This window comes from Trachurus japonicus, chromosome 15 (genome assembly GCF_045865225.1).
Source record: "Trachurus japonicus isolate A0001 chromosome 15, Traja_1.0".
NCBI classification, from domain to species: Eukaryota; Metazoa; Chordata; class Actinopteri; order Carangiformes; family Carangidae; genus Trachurus; species Trachurus japonicus.
The window spans coordinates 29782604-29803580 of record NC_140921.1 but is presented as its reverse complement, the minus strand read 5'-3'; the positions used below and the strand labels follow the sequence as shown (position 1 = coordinate 29803580).

The 20977-nt window shown below is 42.5% G+C and overlaps 2 protein-coding genes across 2 annotated transcripts in view; both read left to right on the top strand.

Moving 5' to 3' along the window:
- Nucleotides 1-12252, top strand: part of LOC146973915 (neurotrypsin) — a 35208-nt gene extending 22956 nt beyond the window's left edge. The window contains exons 6-14 of the mRNA XM_085800924.1: nt 352-499; nt 1566-1744; nt 2487-2628; nt 4598-4812; nt 4922-5063; nt 6143-6421; nt 7270-7392; nt 8949-9229; nt 11606-12252. Of these exons, the coding sequence (XP_085657050.1) occupies nt 352-499; nt 1566-1744; nt 2487-2628; nt 4598-4812; nt 4922-5063; nt 6143-6421; nt 7270-7392; nt 8949-9229; nt 11606-11925 (1829 nt within the window). The 3' untranslated portion in view covers nt 11926-12252. The remainder of the gene's footprint in view (nt 1-351; nt 500-1565; nt 1745-2486; nt 2629-4597; nt 4813-4921; nt 5064-6142; nt 6422-7269; nt 7393-8948; nt 9230-11605) is intronic.
- A 6228-nt stretch (nt 12253-18480) lies between these two features.
- Nucleotides 18481-20977, top strand: part of zswim8 (zinc finger, SWIM-type containing 8) — a 61614-nt gene continuing 59117 nt past the window's right edge. Inside the window, exon 1 of the mRNA XM_085800937.1 lies at nt 18481-20208. Within this exon, the coding sequence (XP_085657063.1) occupies nt 20031-20208 (178 nt within the window). The 5' untranslated portion in view covers nt 18481-20030. The remainder of the gene's footprint in view (nt 20209-20977) is intronic.

Below are 20977 nucleotides of genomic sequence, written 5' to 3'. Positions count from 1 at the left end.
CAGCGTGTACTTTTTAACCAGACAGAGCGAGCACATTTTTCAGGGTCACTCGTAGCATGTTAGGACAGGCTGATTGAAAAGTATGCGTCGCATTCTAATCACTTTTTCTCGCTCGCTCGCGTCACTGTCACATCACCGTCGCGTCACCGTCGCGTTGCTGTATGTCAGGATGGGAGAGAAAACTGCACCAAAAAATAAAACTGAAAATAAGAAATAAAGAGAGATTAACTGTAGGATGTTGAGGACAGAGTATCTGCCTGTTCTTTATGATTCTGTCTGCATAAACAGCATCATGATATACGATCAGTACATATTTTGGGCTCAGTTGCTGCTTGGCTGTTTGTTTCTCAGGTACAGGCATCCCTCTGAGGCTGGTGGGAGGTCTGGAGGACTTTGAGGGCCGTGTGGAGGTGTACCGCGACGGAAGGTGGGGAACCGTTTGCGATGACCAGTGGGACGACACCGACGCTGAGGTGGTGTGCCGACAGTTGGGCCTCGGGTAAGAAATAACCCTGTGTGTTTTATGGTATTATTAAAGGGATACGCCAACATTTTTTTTCGTGTCTTGCCTCACTCCCGAGTCCATGACAAGCAGATAGACACCATCCTTTCCACTATGTGTGCAGTAACACGGGAGATAGAGCCGTATCGCCCGTAATTAGCTTAGCTCAAACGCTGGAAGTGTATAGGTAGTGTTAGCCTGCCTCCTACCCGAGCTGAAATCAGCAGTCAGAAGCTGATTTCATTTTAGCTCTAAACTCTGTAAATATATCACTTTCAACATTTCAAAAATTTTTAGGCGAGAAAGTAGCTGTTTAGATCAGCAGTGTGTCGTTAATTTGTCTAAATACCAGCTGTTTGCAATTTTGTTCGGATGAATTCTGCGCTACTCAAGCTAGCCGTTGTGACCAACGCACTTCCGGTTACTTTCACAAAAATAAAACACCCGTTGCCCTTTACATACAGAAAACCATGACGATAGAATTTGTGCTTTTACTTTGAAATAGGAAGCTAACCTACCCTGGATGAAGCTAGCTTGAACCAAAATAAAGCGTCTTTGCTTGAACCCTCCGTTTTGACCGATCTGGTCCCGTTACCGGCATTTGACCGCTCAAGATGCCTTACCGGAGAGTTTTGTCAGCTCTGAGACGAAGATCGGCCCGCCGGTTTCCGTTTAGAGTTGCTGAAGAGTTTCTCTGATGACTTTAGGTGGAGGCAGGCTAACACTACCCATACACTTCCAGCGTTTGAGCTAAGCTAATTAGCGGTGCGCCAGCTCTGCCCGTATCTCCCTTGTTACTGCACACACAGTGGAAAGGATGGTGTCTATCTGCTGGTCATGGACTCAGGAGTGAGGCAAGACACGAAAAAATAAAATGTTGGCGTATCCCTTTAATGATCTTAAAGTAGAACCACCAGCTACAACAACAACAACAACAACATACAGTATTGTGAATAACATGTAACATGCTCATTGGCACAAATAATAGCATTCATCTTCATGTTATCAATGAAAATATGACTGTGTTGTGTGTGACTGAGCTTGTGTTTGATCTGACCAACAGGGGCGTGGCCAAAGCTTGGCGCTGGTCCCACTTTGGTCCGGGTGTTGGTCCCATCCTGTTGAACAGGGTCCAGTGCACAGGTAATGAGCTCTCTCTGGAGGAGTGTCCTCACAACAACTGGAAGCAACACAACTGTGACCACATGAGAGATGCAGGAGTGTCCTGCAACCCACACACAGGTCAGAGCCAGCAACCAACACACACACACACACACACACATACAGTACACACACACTGACTCACGTTAGCATTGTGTTGCCTATCAGTGTTTGTATTTGTATTGGTGTGTTATGAAGGACAGCCTCATCATTTGTTCTGCTGTTGTTGTGTCCTCTATGGAACTTGTTCCAGTTTGACGTAGGTGACCTCCACTGTGTATACACTGCTGTCCTCCTTGTCCTTTAGATGAAGTTAACACTCTGTATGTTAAAGACACTGTTCAAAATCAAGTTTTTAGCCTTGTTAAAGGGATAGTTCAACATTTTGGCAAATTTGCCTATCGCGATCATTCGTATGGAGTAGGTTCACCTGTAATTATCAGTGCATGTTGTTCTGAAATCCGCGGGGCAGAGACGTGAGCTGCTCAACAAACCAAATGGAGCTGAACAGCGCAGGTGCAAATCCCATTAGCCTCCAAAGCGTAGCTCTGAGCAGCTCACTCCTCTGCTCCACCGTTCTAAAAATAGCTTGCACTGACAATTAAAGGTAACGAACCTACTGCTAAAACTATAGGGATTATGGTAATGGGCCAATTTGCCAAAATGTTGAACTATCCCTTTAACCCCTCTAGATGTCCTCTGGTGGAAGGCTGACGGTATTCCAGGATATGTCATTGTGATCTGAACTGAGCTAAAACATGAGACATATGTGAATGTGATGTATTGTGTCGAGCTCTGTCAGTGTTTTCCTGTGCGGTTGCAGACGGTGCAGTGCGCCTGGTGGGAGCAGACAGCCACTGGGAGGGCCGTGTGGAGGTTTACCACCACGGAGAATGGGGCACCGTGTGTGACGACAACTGGACCGAGCTCAACGCCCAGGTCGTGTGCAGACAGTTGGGCTTCAGGTCAGTGCATTACTCCATCCAAGTCCTGACCTGGTTGGCAGCTCTTTCGATTATATGTCTTTTTTTTCTGTCTACTGTCGTGGTCCTGGTTGTGGTGACGGTAAATAGTCCAGATGCTCCATCTAATCCCTGACTATACCTTAGTATAGTAACTCTTCAGTGTGTTTATGGACCTGGATTATTACCCAAACCACCTCAACTAGCTCCAACGCTAAAGAGCTGCAGTTGTACTCCCCCCTCCCTGCATTCCTACCCACTCTCTCTGAGGTCCCGTGAGGCAGTTGAGCTCCTTATCTGACCCTAAGAAACCATGCAAGAGAATCAAAGGCCCCACCCAGTTATACATTAACCTACAATTATCCGATCACAAGTGGTCAGACATATGTGCGTCTCTTTACACCAGGATTTAAAATGCGTCTCCATGTGCGTTTCAGTGTCCACTTGTGATTGAATCGCACTTCGAACTAATCATTGCTCTGCTCACAGCTCTAATGTTATGTTATGTTTATTTATTTGATATGGACATCACAAATACATTGAGACTGTTCCAATGAACAGACCAGATGCTTTGCTTGGGTGTGTTTAGCACATGTGCTAATTTTCAAATAAGGATCTGAAATAGTTAAAGGGATATTTGAACATTTTGGCAAATTGGCCCATTGCCATAATCCCTACAGTTAGTAGAGTAGGTTTGTTACCTTTAATTTTTGTTGCAAGCTATTTTTAGAACGGCGGAGCAGAGAAGTGAGCTGCTCAGAGCTACGCTACTAGGCTAACAACATTTCCTGGTTTCCCTCATCAAACTCATCAAATACACAATCCAACAACTCCAAAACACTCTGGTGGACAAGTTGTGACCTGCACATTCACCACGCTATGAGATAATAATGGAACGTTACGAGACAGAGTTGTTTTCGAGGTAAATGCAAAGCCGGTGTTGTGCTGAAAAGAGACTGCTTGCCCCCAACAGGAACGTGCATCAGCGGCTTTGCATGAATTTACCTCAAAAACATCGCTGACTGCAAGGTTTCCTCCTTGCAGTCCTCCCATGCAAGTTAAACTTGTACAGTCTTTTTCTGATTTAGAGGCATACACTTTCATCTCAACAGTAGTAAGAGCATGCTATAGGTCCCGTGAGGACATTTTAGGTTTTTTGGAGACTTCTTTTAGCATCTTGCAGTCTGCTTTCGAGGTGAACTTGTTTAGACGGCCAGACCTGGACATGTTGGACAGTTGTTGTGAATGCCCTCTTCCATTTGTAGACTATTTCCCAGAGAGTGAAATGGCTGCTTTCAAATAGTTTTTTAAATACTTTACCAGACTAATAGGCTGCTACAGTTTTCTCTCTGAAGGCCCCAGACAGCTCTTTCTCACCACGGTGTTCACTCCAACTTCAACAGTCAGGAGCTCACCAAACTAAATGTTCAAACTAAAGGTTTAAACCCTCCTTCAGAAAGCTGAGTAACAATGTTCAGATCATATGCACCTGATGTGATTCACCTGTGTGTGAGTTTTAAGTGGGAATAAATGTGGGGGTTCCTAACTTTTTCCTTTGTATTTTCTTTAGTTTTAATTGTTTACTTATATTAGGCCTACTCAAATCTCCCAGTTTTGTCAAAATTGATATTAAATATCTATATGTCCAAATGTGTAAAAAAAAAAAAAAAAAACACACACAGGCTTTCATAGGGTGTCTTAATTTTTGACTGTATTTGCAGAACTGCTCACATGCCATACATTTCATATGTGACACACTTTGTGTTTTGATTTACCATTTAGTTAATGCAGGTTCAAGTGAGGAAATGAAGATTGTTTCCTCACTTGAACCTGCATTAAGAGTTGTTCCACATACAGTCATGTAGGACTTGACTACACCACTGCTCTGGTATTAGCGGTTTGTTTTATGGAAGATAATCTGAACTCCAGGCCTCACAGAAATGGCATGTTTCCTTGTGTTGTGTGTGTGCAGGGGCCGAGCGGAGGTGGCTCCTGACGGGGTGTATGAAGAGGGCCGAGGGACCATCCTGCTGGACGAGGTGCAGTGTCAGGGACGGGAGACCAGTTTACTGGACTGCGTCCACTCGGAGTGGGGCAAACACGACTGCTCCCACAGTGAGGACGTAGGCGTCCGCTGCCAGAGGGGAGGAGGCGCCAACGAGATACCCGGCCTGCTGCCTCCTGCTGGTGAGTCAAAGAGACATGATCCATGTGTAGAAAATTCACCGGCAGCTGAAAAACTCTCAGGATCGACACGGTAATGGACGTTTTTTTTCTCCGTGATGTTTGTCCACAGGTCCTCTGGTGCGTTTGGTTGCTGGAGAGAGCAGGAAGGAGGGGAGGGTGGAGGTCTACATGAACAGCCAGTGGGGGAGTGTGTGTGACGACGGCTGGAACGATGTCAACGCAGCCATAGTCTGCAAACAGCTGGGATTTACGTTAGTATGATTTCTCACTAGATATTTTCCAGACAAACACTCAGAGTGTCCAAGATGGAAATCCACTCAGGATCCTCTCAGTCCAGTGTTTGGTCAATAAAATGTTAAAAAATGTTGATCAGTGTTTCTCAAACCACAAGATGACGCCCTCAAATGTCCTGTTTTGTCCACAAACCAAAGACATACTCAGTTTATTGTCATAGGAACAAAGAAACCAGAAGTATTCACATTTAAGAAGCTGAAATCAGAGAATTTTGACTTTTTTTCTTAAAGGGATAGTTCAACATTTTGGCAAATTGGCCCATTGCCATAATCCCTATAGTCATAGCAGTCGGTTCGTTACCTTTAATTGCCGGTGCAAGCTGTTTTTAGAACAGTGGAGCGGAGCCGCAAACTGCTCAGAGCTACGCTACGGAGGCTCATTATGGGATTTCTTGGTTTCCCTCATCAAACTCATCAAGTACACAATCCAACAACTCCAAAACGCTCTGGTGGACAAGTTGTGACCTGCACATTCACCACGCTATGAGATAATAACGTAACGTTACGAGACAGAGTTGTTTTCAAGGTAAATTCATGCGAAACCGCTGATACTTGTTCCCATCGAGCAGTTTTTTCATCAAGCAGTCTCTGCATTTGCCTTGAAAACAACTCAGTCTCGTAACGTTACGTTATTATCTCATAGCGTGGTGAATGTGCAGCTCACAACTTGTCCACCAGAGCGTTGTGGAGTTGTTGGATTGTGTATTTGATGAGTTTGATGAGGGAAACCAAGAAATCCCATTAGCCTCCGTAGTGTAGCTCTGAGCAGCTCACCACTCTGCTCCGCCATTCTACAAATAGCTTGCACCGACAAATAAAGGTAACGAACCTACTGCTATGACTATAGGGATTATGGCAATGGGCCAACTTGCCAAAATGTTGAACTATCCCTTTGAAAAAAAACTACTCAAACCAATTACTCAATTATCAACACTGTTGACGATTAATTTAACAATCGATTAATTGTTGCAGCTCTAATGTTGTTGTCTAGTTCTGAAATATGAATGCTGTTGTGTGTCTCTGTGTTTTCCTCTCAGTGGCAGGGCCAAAGCTCGATCCATGGCGTACTTCGGTGAGGGCCAGGGTCCCATCCACCTGGATAACGTCCGATGCTCCGGCACAGAGACGGCCTTAGGCCAGTGCACGGCCGTGGATCAAGACGGGCACGACTGTCGCCACAGCGAGGACGCCGGCGTCATCTGCGATTACACCCTGGATCCCATGAGAGACAGCGCCACGGCCCTGCAGACCTGCGGACTCAGACTCAATAATCAACGTCGCCGACGCAGGATCATAGGAGGAGACAAGTCACTGAGGTCGGTAGCTGCTGAGGACTGTGAGTCCATACTATGGCAAGCAGAATTAACATTTAAAAGCTAAGTTTGACTATCCGGAATTAACAATGTAGATATCAACAACGTCTTTCTGACTAGTCGTAATTACATTTTAAATAGTTGGATTTTTTATTCAAGATATCTGTAATTCAGTTTTGCCTCATCAAAAAGAACATTTCAGATCCACAACTACGTTCTTCCTAGGACAAATGACGTCACTTTAACCATTCATGTGTATGGGGTTTGTCATTACAGATATCTATAATTCAGTTGCAGATATCCGCTATGTGAATTACGGATATCTGTAACTGAATTACCACTAGTCATAATTCCAGTTACAGATATCTACAACGTCATTTCGCCTAGTCAAAACTTAATTACAGATATCTGAAAAGGGACATGTAGATATCTGTAATTGAGGTGAATTAAAGATATCTTGAACTGGAATTATGACTAGTCAGAATCAAATTGTAGATATCTCAAACTGGAATTAGTACTAGTGGTAATTCAGTTACAGATATCTGTAATTCACATAGCGGATATCTGCAACTGAATTGTAGATATCTGTAATGACAAACCCCATACACATGAATGGTTACAGTGACGTCATCTGTCCTAGGAAGAACGTAGTTGTAGATATCTGAAATGACAATTGTGGATAGGAAGAATGTAGTTGTGGATATCTACAACACATATCCAGTCTGGCTTTTAAAATGGCTTGCCATAGTGAGTCTCTTTAGCCCCGGTGCAGCCATGGAACACCAGCACACATGTTATTGTAATTAATGTAGTGTATGTGTGTCTGTGTGTGTGTGTGTGTGTGGTTTCAGAGGTGAGTGGCCCTGGCAGGTGTCTCTGTGGCTCAGGTCTCAGTCTAAAGGAACCCACCCTCTGTGTGGAGGCTCCCTCATCAACCCCTGCTGGGTGGTGACGGCTGCTCACTGCTTCAAGAGGTAGGAGACAGCGCCCTCTACTGGTCACATGCTGCAACACAACAACATTACTGATGTCACAGGGCCTGTCCCATGTCTCCACACTTGGCTCAGTGCGCTTGGTTACACACACACTTTGGTGACGTTTTGCCGGCGGAACGTATATTTGCGTATAGTGTGCAGCATGGATTAAGTGGCCAAGTGTGTGGGGGGAGATTTAAAAGCAAACGGGACACACTTGACAAGTGCAGCCTGTGCCATTGCGCACACTAGCACAACTACGACACACACAAACACACAGCACAGCAACAGTTTTAATCAACAGTGCTGCTGGATCACAGTCTCATCTCCTCCTAAAGTGTCTGAACAGAGCATGATGAATATAAAATATGACATTAAAAAGACATAATTATGAGATAGAAAGTTAATTTCATTTTATTGAGATTAATTCAATCACATTTCCTAAACGTGACTTGTGGCTCCCGGCGACTGCGGACTTCACCGTGGTGCATTGTGGGATTTATACTGGGCCAAATACCGCTGGGATGCGGTCTTACCTTAAGTGTGGGTAAAGTGCAAATCAACACGCTGCACTTTCGATCGTTGGAGAAATGGGACACACTTGCGCACTGACACTAAACCTATGAACGCACACGCCAAGTGCCCAAGTGTGTAAGTGTGATCGGGTGTGCATATTGGGACAGGCCCATACCACACTGAAGAGAAAAGAAATCTGCAGTTTTCATGAATAAAATCATATCATTATAAGAATTTACTCATATTTTAGAAAATAAAATCCTAATATTTGTACTTTCACATTACTGTCAAATTAAATAATTCACAGCGATATTGCAAGTAATCAATAAATTATGTGAAAGGACAGTCAGTGCAGCCTCAGCTGCTTCTGGCAGCTGCTGTGTCGAACTACATTTTCCATATAACCCTAACTAAACTAGAATTAAGACTTTATTCCTATGCGTGTTTTAGTTTTATCTTCTGAAATCACAAAGTGACTTTTTATCTTTTACTATCATGATTTTATCCTGAAATGTTCTCTTTCGTTTCCTCAGTGTAATACTTACTCAAAATGTTCTGTATATTTAAGATGAAATCTTAAATTCACTTATGAAACTGAGATATTTCCAGCTAAATTAGTATGAAAGTCAAAATCCTTTTTCTTTTTTCAGATTTTTATTTTTTATTTTCCAACATTCTCATTCATAATCATAACAGACCAAATGACAAACAACATTCACACACATAATCACAAAAATAAAAATGAAAACAAAGAAAACATTCCTACCTCCCACCCACCCCTCCACCACCCCAACACATTGGCAGTGACAAGAAGTCAAAATCCTTTTTCTAACTGAGTCACTCAAATGGTGAAGTACTTACAGATCCTATCTCTTCCCTTGTATTTATCTTTTAGACTGTGACATATGAACTGGCCTAACAGTGCCTGGTGTTACCAAACCAAAGCCCTCCTCATCTGCACTAACACCTGTTGTGGTTTCTGTAATTCACATTAAACGATAGGTATTAACATCATTTCCCCTCTCTCTTTGCTCCTCCAGATTTGGCAGGGACCCAACGCGCTACGTCCTGCGCCTAGGCGACTACCACACCGAGGAACAGGATGACTTTGAACGCACCCTGTCCCCTGAAAGCATCGTCATCCACAGAAAGTATCACAGCCAGGGCTGGGAGTATGACATCGCCCTGCTGAGGCTCAAAGGCACCGACGGTAACTGTGTGGCCTTCAACCCTCACACGGGCGCAGTGTGTCTGCCGGAGCCGGGGAACAGGTGGGAGAAGAGGCCGGCTGCCTGCGTGATCACCGGCTGGGGCATCACAGGTAACGCTGCTGCTTGGATCACTAGCTGTACTATAGCTGTACTAGAGCTGTACTATAGCTGTACTATAGCTGTACTAGAGCTGTACTATAGCTGTACTAGAGCTGTACTATAGCTGTACTATAGCTGTACTAGAGCTGTACTATAGCTGTACTATAGCTGTACTATAGCTGTAGCTGTACTATAGCTGTACTATAGCTGTACTATAGCTGTAGCTGTACTATAGCTGTACTATAGCTGTAGCTGTACTATAGCTGTACTATAGCTGTACTATAGCTGTACTATAGCTGTAGCTGTACTATAGCTGTACTATAGCTGTAGCTGTACTATAGCTGTACTAGAGCTGTACTATAGCTGTAGCTGTACTATAGCTGTACTATAGCTGTACTAGAGCTGTACTATAGCTGTAGCTGTACTATAGCTGTACTATAGCTGTACTATAGCTGTACTATAGCTGTACTAGAGCTGTACTATAGCTGTAGCTGTACTATAGCTGTACTAGAGCTGTACTATAGCTGTAGCTGTACTATAGCTGTACTATAGCTGTAGCTGTACTATAGCTGTAGCTGTACTAGAGCTGTACTATAGCTGTAGCTGTACTAGAGCTGTACTAGAGCTGTAGCTGTACTAGAGCTGTACTAGAGCTGTACTATAGCTGTAGCTGTACTATAGCTGTACTATAGCTGTAGCTGTACTATAGCTGTACTATAGCTGTACTATAGCTGTAGCTGTACTATAGCTGTAGCTGTACTATAGCTGTACTATAGCTGTAGCTGTACTATAGCTGTAGCTGTACTATAGCTGTACTATAGCTGTAGCTGTACTATAGCTGTACTATAGCTGTACTATAGCTGTACTATAGCTGTACTATAGCTGTAGCTGTACTGTAGCTGTACTATAGCTGTAGCTGTACTATAGCTGTACCGTGCTGTACCTCTGTCTGTGTTTCATCAGGAATTTATCACAATGGGAAAAACACATTTTTCATTTCTGTCCATCCAGTGCAGCAGGTTTTATCTGTGACAAAGTATTAGGGCAACACAGAGGAAAACAAAGAAATTTGAAATTTTGAGAAGAAAGTCATAATTTTCAAAATAAAACACTATTTCCAGAAAAGGTCAGTAACCCTTTAATTTACAGGCCGTTAATTACGTGATAATGTCAAGAAATGGCCAAGATATAACAATTAATTGTGTAGCAATGTCTAGAAATAGTCTAGAAATAACCGTCAATTTCTGGGTAATGTCATGTTTTTCACAAAGGCAAAAGATTACACATGCTTTTTATGCTTTTATGCTTTTTTTATGCTTTTTATGCTTAGGGAAAGGCCACAATTTTTCTCCACTAAGTCCTTGCAATTGACCGTTATTTCTGGGCTATTTCTACGCAATCAATTGTTATTTCTTGGCTATATGTCTTGTCATTACTATGAAATTGACCGTGATTTCTAGGCTATTTCTAGACATTATAACGCAATGAATTATAATTTATTGGCTGTTTCTTGACATCATCACGTAATCAATGGCCTGTAAATTAAGGGGTTACATAAAAGTCATAATAAAAGGCATGCTCCTGGGAGCTGCTGTTTGTCTAGTTACAAACAGAACAAACTTTGTTTCTTTTGATGATGATGATGATGATGATGATGATGATGATGATGACGAAGATGATAATGAAGAATGGTGAAGCCTCTGCTAAAGTAGCTCTTCATATTCCTCATTTCAAAGCTTCTGCTATTTAGCCTCTAAAACACCTGAATTTTCAGATTCAATTTGAGCAGTGTTTTATATATATATATATCTTTTTATTGAGATTTTTTTGTTTTTTGATGGGGTTATACATTTAGTTTCGAAGAGAAAAAAAGTGACAGAACAAGTTCAGGGCAGGGGGTATCTTATACAGCTCCAAATTCATTCAAGAAATAAATAGATAAATAAATACCTTCCCCGCCTCCACAGTTTATCATCCCCCAAACATTCTCAACCTCATATCCACCCACCCACCCACCGCCCCATAGAGCAAAAAAAAAGAAAACAGAGAGGAAAAAGACAATCGGTTAAGTAAATACATAATAAAAATGAAATAAATAAATGTAAATAAATACCTTAAAAAAAATTGCAAAGACATATCAAAATAAGCACCATAGCTTCCCCTCATAATGCATTGATACAGCATCCTACCCCTTCACATTTTGAGCAGTGTTGACCATTTCTCTGTCACATTTATCAACCCTGTAAACTACACATGCTCTAATTTACAACAGCATGAAGGTTTTCAATGCATCCTCCTCCCTGTGTTAAAGTAGCATCATCCTAACAGCTCTCTGGACGGTGTCTTTCTATGAGACACTAAAAGACGTGTGTTGTCCTTCTGTCCAGACATGGAGTACTCCCGGACTCTGCTGCAGGCCTGGGTCCCTCTGCTTCCAGCCTGGAAGTGTAAGAAGCGATACGGCGATCGCTTCACCAGCCGCATGCTGTGTGCTGGGAGCCTGTCTGAGCGCCACCGCGTGGACAGTTGCCAGGGCGACAGCGGGGGTCCGCTGGTCTGTCAGGGGGAGGGGGGCCGCTGGGTGCTGACGGGAGTCATCTCCTGGGGTCACGGCTGCGGTAATCCCTCCTTCCCCGGCGTGTACACCCGCGTCAGCAGGTTCCTGCGCTGGATCGACAAGGTCATCAACAAACCCTACAAGAACTGACCACCGCTGGACGACAGCGCTTTGGAGCAGTGGAGAGAATGAAGCCTCCTGGACTTCTACTCTGAGCTCTTCACATCATCTGTTTCATCTTTCCCCACATCACCTCAGAAAGCATGTAAATAACACTGTATAATAGTTTGACAGTGTGAACTCATCATCATACAGCAGCAGACACCTGTGCTGTGTCACACTTCAAGGGACCATGATCCAAGCCAGTGAGGACACACTGCAACTGGTAAAACATACATTTGCTCAGACTGCTATATATATGCCTGTCTCTTGTTCCTCTTCATCTAACCAGTTCATTCCTCACCCGCTGCATTGTTTTTTTAAGGGGACATATTATGCAAAACCCACTTTTTCATTGCTTTAGTATGTGTATTTGCGTATCCGGAGTGCCTCCTCACCCCTTAAACGTAAGTTTTGACAACTACGTCAACATTTTGTAAACTGCCATAGTCTGAAAATGTGTCTCTTAACAAGCCGTTTTAATTTCACCCGGCTTATTACATCACAAGCCGGGTGATTTGAATATTCAAGCCCTCGCTCCCACGGTTACCATGGTTACCTCAGCTACCAGAACGAAGATTTTAAACCGACTGTTTAGAGCAGGGCTGTGAAACTGGTGTGTAGAGAACCCAGCTGTGCTCAATCTTTTGGTTTTTCTGACCAAAGCATGTTACTAACATTAATTTTAGACATCAAGATACCATGTCAAGAAGCAGAAATGAGCATAATATGTCCCCTTTAAAACTGATCAGCCAATACAAAAGCACTGGAAAGTGCCTATATTTTGCAATACAAACTGACCTATCAGATTGTTCTGCTTCACATTACTCACCTTCCAGTGGTTTGCCTGTGGAAAGCTGTTAATGTGGAGGAGCGGCAGCTTGAGGGTGCAGATTGTTACTATGCTGTTTGGCTGAGCAGCAGTTCCTGCTGCGAGGCCACATGGAAATGCACATGTTCACGGCTCCAGAACTTGGACCTGATCCAAAGTGGACAAGGAGAAAAAAAAAACCTGCCTGAGCCCAGTGTGCATACATACATTTCCATTAGCAACATTTATTTATGTACTGTCCTCTAAGCAGAGCAGAAGCCATCCAACATAAAGCTGAGGCAACAGGATCTGACCAATAGGAGTCAGGTGGGCCTGTTACTATAAGACACGATTAGATAGTGATGCACTCAGCCAGTCATGTAAAAAGTTGACATTGAATGACATTGCACTAAACTGCACGTATTACAATCACATTGTCACCTGTGAATGAGAACGTGAATGAACCTGAGGAACCTGAAGAACTAAAACCTTTGAAGAGTCGTGTGTAAACAGATAGAGGACTCAGTCAGCAGCTCTAACCATTTGTTCATCATTGTTATTCTAATCTTTAATGACATTGTTGTTGCCGAATGTTTGCTAAATGAAATATTAAACTAATTACAGGTCTAGATAACATTACTGTCAACTACTGTGCTATACAGTAAAAAGGTGTTAAAAGTTCAAGTCCACAATAAGCTGTGGTTCCCTGGTGTGGCCCCTCAAGGTCACAGTTTGTGGTCATTTGTGTTACTGTACCACTGATGAGGGGCCTGAAGGGAGGGTTCTGCTTATCATTTCAGAAGGAAGGATTTATGTTTGTAATAATGTACATACTGCACAGACATGCAAAAGAACAGCAGGTTAATCTGATTTCAGTCTAATGCAGCAGATATGTGTGCAGGGCCTCAGTAGAAACTGGATAGAGCATGTTGTATATATAGCAGGCAGTTTGTCACGGGGCTTGTACATATCGTTTAACAGTATTTTATCTTTTATGTGTTGTCACAGTGTGTATGAGCAACTGGTGTTTACAACAATGTATATTTTATTTCAGTGTTTTGTGCTCTTTGGCCAATGCATTTTTTATTGTAATTTATTTTGAAGAAACCATCAATGTTGACTTTGTTAAGACGTATTTATTTAAATTGTGTTCAATTGAACATGGTCACATTCCACTATGACACTAGAGATATGATAACGTTGCTGTAGGTAACCATGCTGCACGGACATTTGATGTACAGTATGTATCAATAACACAGCCCAGCTTAATTGTCCCTATTGAAGCCCTTTGAATCCATTCATTAAATCTCTCAAGACCATTCATTAATTTCTTGACAACCCTATACATGCTCTTCAAAACTGATACATTTTCATCAGGTTATATATCCATTATCTATATACATATAAAGTATAACCAGACTATACATATACATGTGAAGGGTCATGTTAGGATGGAGGAGTTCTACAGATATCACATTCACAAGGTAACAACTGTCTTGTTAGACCAGAGTGAGCTTGACCTCTGACACCACATTGTAATAAGTTCACCCTTGAGTCCAATTGAATGTTTTTCACAGATTTCAAGAGACTTACTCAAGACATTAAGGAGATGTTAGGCCAAAACCAAGTTTTGTAAGGTCACCATAACCTTAAACTTTTGTTTTGTGCCAAATGTGATGAATTTCTCTTGAAGAGGTTTTGGAGATGTTGTGTTCACAAGGCCAAAAACACATTTTGTGAGATCACCACAACCTTAACCTTTGGCCACCGAAGTATAATAAGTTCACTCTTTACTCCTGGTGAATGTTTGTACCAAACTTGAAGAAATTCTGTCAAGATATCATGTCCATGCAAAAATGTGACAGAGAGTCCCCAGGAAAACAACATGGCTCTGCTTGAGGAATAAAAATACTCATCAAAGGTTCACATGGTAATTTCAGTCTAATGTATGTAACTCTCAGCTCCTCTCTTCATGTGTCTCTCTGCTGAATTCACTTTCTCATTGGTTGACTCAATTATTATTCTGATGGTTGTACTTTGTTCTCCCTCATTGTTCAGTTGTTCTTAATGGCTCTTAATGGCACTTAACACTCCCAAAGCCTTACACAGGGATTGCTGCCTAAATTAGCAGAAAGCTCTTAATCTGAAACTAATTGAGCGAATATTGCATTTGCATTAAAAATAGACATGGACTGAATACAACAGAATACAGGGAGATTTTCTTTCAACAATATATTTATTATTCCTTTCCTTATTCAACCACAATAATACAGAAATGAAGCAAAGCTGTACTGACAATAACACATTAGGGTAACAGCACAGAAACTACCAACATAAAACAGGGAACCATGTTGGACTCAAACACAACATAATCTTTTCATATGTTGATCATTCCTAATGTAATCTGTCCATCCAGGATTGGAATTGAAAATATAGCAAACACAATTTAAATGATAAATTGTACATAATCAGCAATAGCAGAATCATTTCCATATTTCCTGGTTTTGTCTTAATAAGCTACCTTTTTTTAACTGAAGACTAAAAACAAGACCTGTCCTTATTCATTCATTCCCTCATATAAAACTGTGTTCCGGCAGCAAAGTCAAAAACAATAATAACAATGTGCATTACATGTAAAAAATAAAATTTTAAAAAAGCACCTTGAGTGTTTTAAAACCTATATTTAACAACAATATCGGTGACAATAGTGATAGCTGAGGCTCTTGCCTCCAGCAAATCAAACATCAGTCAATAATCAAACACCCAGCAGCTGATTTACTCTGAGGGCATATATCCTGATGCTTCAGTTATACATCGTCTGGCTTTGTCTTTATAGTCATTCAATAGATCAATCTCAAACAGCTAAATACAAAAAACAGGGTGATGATTTTTGGCGTGAGACCAGCATTGTAGTCTGGAATATCATTAACTGACTGACTGACACATCACCACCACTCATCAGCCAAGTACCTTGTCACCAAGTTGGAGTTTCTGGGGCAAACAGGTTCTATCATTACAGAGTACAGAGCCACTCCGTTTCCTCACAACAGGGAAGAGAAAGAGTGCTTCCAATACACTGATCATCATCTCCATTAAAACAAATTAACTACACACATTACTCACAAAAAATTTGGGATATTTGGCTTTCAGATGAAATTTCAGAATGCACTATAATGCACCTTTACAGGTGAACTTAATTTGACCTTCTCTAAACGTTTGAATGCTCATGTCCAACTGTTCAATGTTTCAGTTTTTATAACACAACATGCTGTTCTCTAACAAGGTGATGAACCACAAACATCACAACAAGTGTCTGATCCATGAATTGACCACTAAACGTTCTGCTTCAATGACAGTTTGTATTGAAACAGTCCTCTTCATCCTGCTGTTCACATTCTGACATCATCAGACCAAGACCACTCCTGTAACAACCCATCAACAGTACCTGGACATGTGGAGGCTTCAGATGATGGGATGTTGTCAGAGGAAAGCTGAGCTCAGAGTGTCATCAGCGGGTTGAACAGAGACACAGAGAGACTGGAAGAGTCACAGAAAGACAGAGAAGTGGATGTCCTTTGGATAACTTATTGACACATTGACGTTTTTGGTGGAGGTATACCCACCACTGTTGTTAGCTGGATAGTAAAGCTTTTCAACAGGTTTAATAGCATTGCAAACCACACAGGCGATGATAGTTGTGGCCGATAAGAATCAAGATCAAAATCAAGGAGTTGAATGATTTTCAAGAGCAGTTCTGGAGTCATTCTGGACATTGGGTGGACTTGTTGTCAGTCCATTACATTATCTAACATATAGATAAAGACAGACAACAAATAGCTGGATGAATGGGCAACTTTGGAATGTGTTTGATGAAAAATAATTTCAAAATATAAAATGAAAAATTAATTGTATTAAATTAATTTTGCAGAAAGGAAATTTGGTAGGACCAATAGTTCAAAACCATATAAAATCACTAAACTTTCATGTACAAAGTTATGTAGCTACATACACAGAATTTTCGTATTTGAAATACATCTACATAAAGTAAAACATGTGTCATATATAATAAATATGAAACCTGTTAGAAACTGAAATAATTTTATGTGGGGATATATATGTTAAGAGCATGTATGTTTATGTATGTATACATATATCAACATATATATTGTATGTAATATGTATATCAAATAATAGTTTTAAGTAGCTTTACTCATTTATATTATTCACATTTATGTGATATATGTCATTAATATATAGCCTACAGTATATGTGTCATACAGATTTTTAGGAGATTTGTTTTTAATAAAAATGTATGTATTTGATTTACAGGTAGCCTACATATAGATGTAGCCTACCTTTATGTGTCAAGTGCTCATCTATCCATACCCAAGCCCAGCAACTGGTGTTAATATTATATATGAAGTAACATTTTAATCATATAAATTAGGTACATAAAGGTAAACATGAAAGACAAACCTGTGTTTAAAACTGACAAGAAAAACATGTATTGTTTATATGTGGCTCAAATTAATTTGCATTTAGTAAAACAAGCATATAGTGTTAAATATTGTAATGTAATTCCATACCATGCCAAATTGTATCTTCATATGTGGATGTTTATAATGATAATAGCCTACATATCCGTATAAGAGACATATATGGCAACACCTTGATATATAGTCTACTTGCCAGCCCCATAGGGCCCCATAGTGAACCCGGAAATGTTGAGTACCCCAAAGTTTTATGTTAGAAATAGATAGTATGGGTCCCCAGTATTCAGAAACTGCCGGATGCTAACTTATATATATTGGGCAATTAGCACAATTGACACAATTAGCATAAATTAGCATATTTTGCCTATATGGGCAATATTTCAACAAAATTGACTTGGCTGATCTGGGCAATATTGGAGTGGTTTTAGGGGTTATTGATGATGCTGAATCCATTTCTGACATTTTCAAAATTCAAAATGGCTGTTTTAACCGCCAGTGGGCCGATTTTGATGGATTTCAATCTGGTCACTTCCGGTTTAGACAGCCATTTTGAATTTTGAAAATGTCAGAAATGGATTCAGCATCATCAATAACCCCTAAAACCACTCCAATATTGCCCAGATCAGCCAAGTCAATTTTGTTGAAATATTGCCCATATAGGCAAAATATGCGAATTTATGCTAATTATGTCAATTGTGCTAATTGCCCAATATAAGTTAGCATCCGGCAGTTTCTGAATACTGGGGACCCATACTATATATTTCTAACATAAAACTTTGGGGTACTCAACATTTCCGGGTACTCATTGTTGGCAAGTAGACTAATAGCACAGGGCCAAATAAGTTTTTACATTTGGCCCTATGTCCAGGAAGATGTTGCCATATGTCACTTACAGGAAGATATAGGCTGGCTACACATTTCCGTTCAGTCAATTTATTCACAGAGGTTCTTTTATTCATTTTGGAGGGTCAAAACAAAGTGGTCGTAGAGTTGCACAGACAAACTCGAATACGGCAATAACAAATCACCATCAGGTCTAAAACAAGACCGTGTGTCCCGGGGTGTCCGGTTATCCGGCACCTCTCCTCTCCTCTCCTCTCCTCTCCTGTGTTCCTGTGCTCTCCTCTCCTCTCCTCTCTTCTCTTCTCCTCTCCTCTCCTCTCCTCTCCGGTGTTCCTGTGCTCTTCATCCGAGCTGAACAACACCGGAGCGGCTGCCTGTAGCTGCCTGTGCGGAGCTGGCAGCCGGAAGCTGTGATCAGCTGATGGAGGAGGAGCCGAGAGAGAGGTGAGCCATCTTCCCCCGGCAGACTGATACACTCCGATAGAGCTTGGGCGAAGAGGGTGACGGGGGTATCATCTGGGGGATCCCGGTGTCAGTCGGAGGCAAGAGACGAGAGTAACGACGGCAGGACAGCCGGTGTCAGCCGGGGAGGGACTCACCTGGAGGACCGGTCGGAGGTTGTTGCTCTGGAGCCGACGGAGGAATAAACGAGCTTTTAACGGCAGACAAGACTCCCGATACAAAGAGCGGAAAACACTGCGAGGATTAATATCGACATATCCACCGTCTGTGACATGTGTAAATGCAAAAGTCCGGGAGGTATGCGATTTAAATGAGCGCGCAGTCCGCCGGTGTTTGGCGTCAGCGGTAAATGTAAACAAACAGCTCCTCAAGCTAGCTGAAGTTAGCCGACTGAGGTTAGCTCTCCGCTGCTAGCACATGTAGCTAATGTCAGGCAGTGGGACCGACTGAAGCCGAGCTAAACCGAGCTAAACAACCCCTGGCTTCGGGTTTGGAGACCAAATTCAACCTCAATATAGTCGTCTTCGGCGGATGACAGCTGCGTGTGGTAGCGCAGTATGCTGTTATTAGCACAATTAGCCGCTCGGCTAACGTCGGGTACATGTTATTTGCATTAGCTGCCCAGCATAATAACATTACAAGCAGCTCGGTAAATGTAGAACAAAGAGGACAAAATTGGCAGCGGCGTCAACGCTACGTGGGTTTTTAACCGCAAAAAACATTCAGCTGCCGAGGGAGATTAAACACTGTAACTGGGACTGGTGTAATGCAACAATAGATAATCTTAATATCCAGCGCAGTCCAGCTGATTGGCTGAAAAGAGGAGGACGTCGGGATGAAGGAAAACAACTTCATGACTTAAAGATCTAATCGCATCGCCCCCCTCCTCTCCTCTCCTCCCACTTCAGCGTCGTGCCGTCTTCGCCCTCACTCAGAGGGACATTTCAGGTTTTTCCACGCTGCTCCCCCTCGGTGTGTTTGGCAGTAAACCGAGCTGATCCCGGTGAGTCGGGCTCGGCAGTGCGGTCAAACACAGGAGAGGAGAGAGGACCCTTCACGTTCACGTTGGTAGGGAGCCACAACTCGGCCCCCGCAGCGTGGACTGAGTTGTTAAATCGATCCCAAGTTGATTGAATATTTAACAACCGCACCTAAAACCAAGGGGGAAGTTACGTGGGGACACTTGGTGTTTGTGAAACCCTTCCTTCAGCCCATCGCCTCGTCAGAGTGTGTATTATGTAGCAGTGTGTGAGGGCCCAGCGGTAAGCCTCTCAGCTGTGTTTTGGTTGCTCGTTGCCTCCCCTCCCCCAGTCTTGAGACTCTTGATTCTCCCCGAGTGGTGGACACACTCTTCGCCCGGTCTCCACTTGCTTTTTTTTTTTTTTTTGAAAGACTTTTTGTTGTTGTTGTTGTTGTGTTGTTGTGGAAAGGCCGTGGCCTCACGTCGCAGTCCTCTGGGCTCCGAGGAGAGTTAAAAAGTGGATGTAATGGAACTGATGTTCGCCGAGTGGGAGGACGGGGAGAGGTTCTCCTTCGAAGACTCGGACCGGTTCGAGGAAGACTCTCTGTGCTCCTTCATCTCAGAGGCAGAGAGCCTCTGCCAGAACTGGAGGGGATGGAGGAAGCAGTCCGCCGGACCCAACTCCCCTACTGTCAAGATTAAAGGTTGGAGAAGGACACACACACACACACACACACACACACACACACACACACACACACACACACACACTCATTCTGAACACTTTGACATCTCCATTAATCTTCATAATGAATGTGAAAAGGCTCTGCTGGAGTTAGTTAAGGACAATAGTAGTTTTACCTGTTGCTGGGAAACCCATTCTGTGTTATTATAAGAGACACAAGTTGGGTAAAGAAACACCTTTGTTAGTTAGTGAGGTAGGTTGTGGCTGTAGCTGGTAGCTGCTATCAGTGAAAATGTCCTCCAGTCCATCTGGTCCGCTGAGCCGGGTCGGGTCTCTTCAGCACTGTGCATGTGTTCCAAAGCAGGACTTGCATAATTAGTCACTGAAGACACAGATTACTTTTTGCAAGTTAGTCACAACAAACTGCTGCCCCAGTCACAACCTTTTTGATAGAGTGCTGCTGCTGTGAATGTCTTGTAATTTAATGGATGTGTACCGGCAATGTAGAAGTCACACAGGCTACAGGTGGATGTGTTTCCTTTGTGTGTGTGTGTGTGTGTGTGTGTGTGTGTGTGTGTGTGTGTGTGTGTGTGTGTGTGTGTGTGTGTGTGTGTGTGTGTGTGTGTGTGTGTGTGTGTGTGTGTGTGTGTGTGTGTGTGTGTGTGTGTGTGTGTGTGTGTGTGTGTGTGTGTGTGTGTGTGTGCGCGCGTTGCTCCTCTCTATTCTCCAGAGACTCCTCCATGTTCTTGTTTACTAAAACCCACCATGAAGCAGAGCCTTAGTGAAAG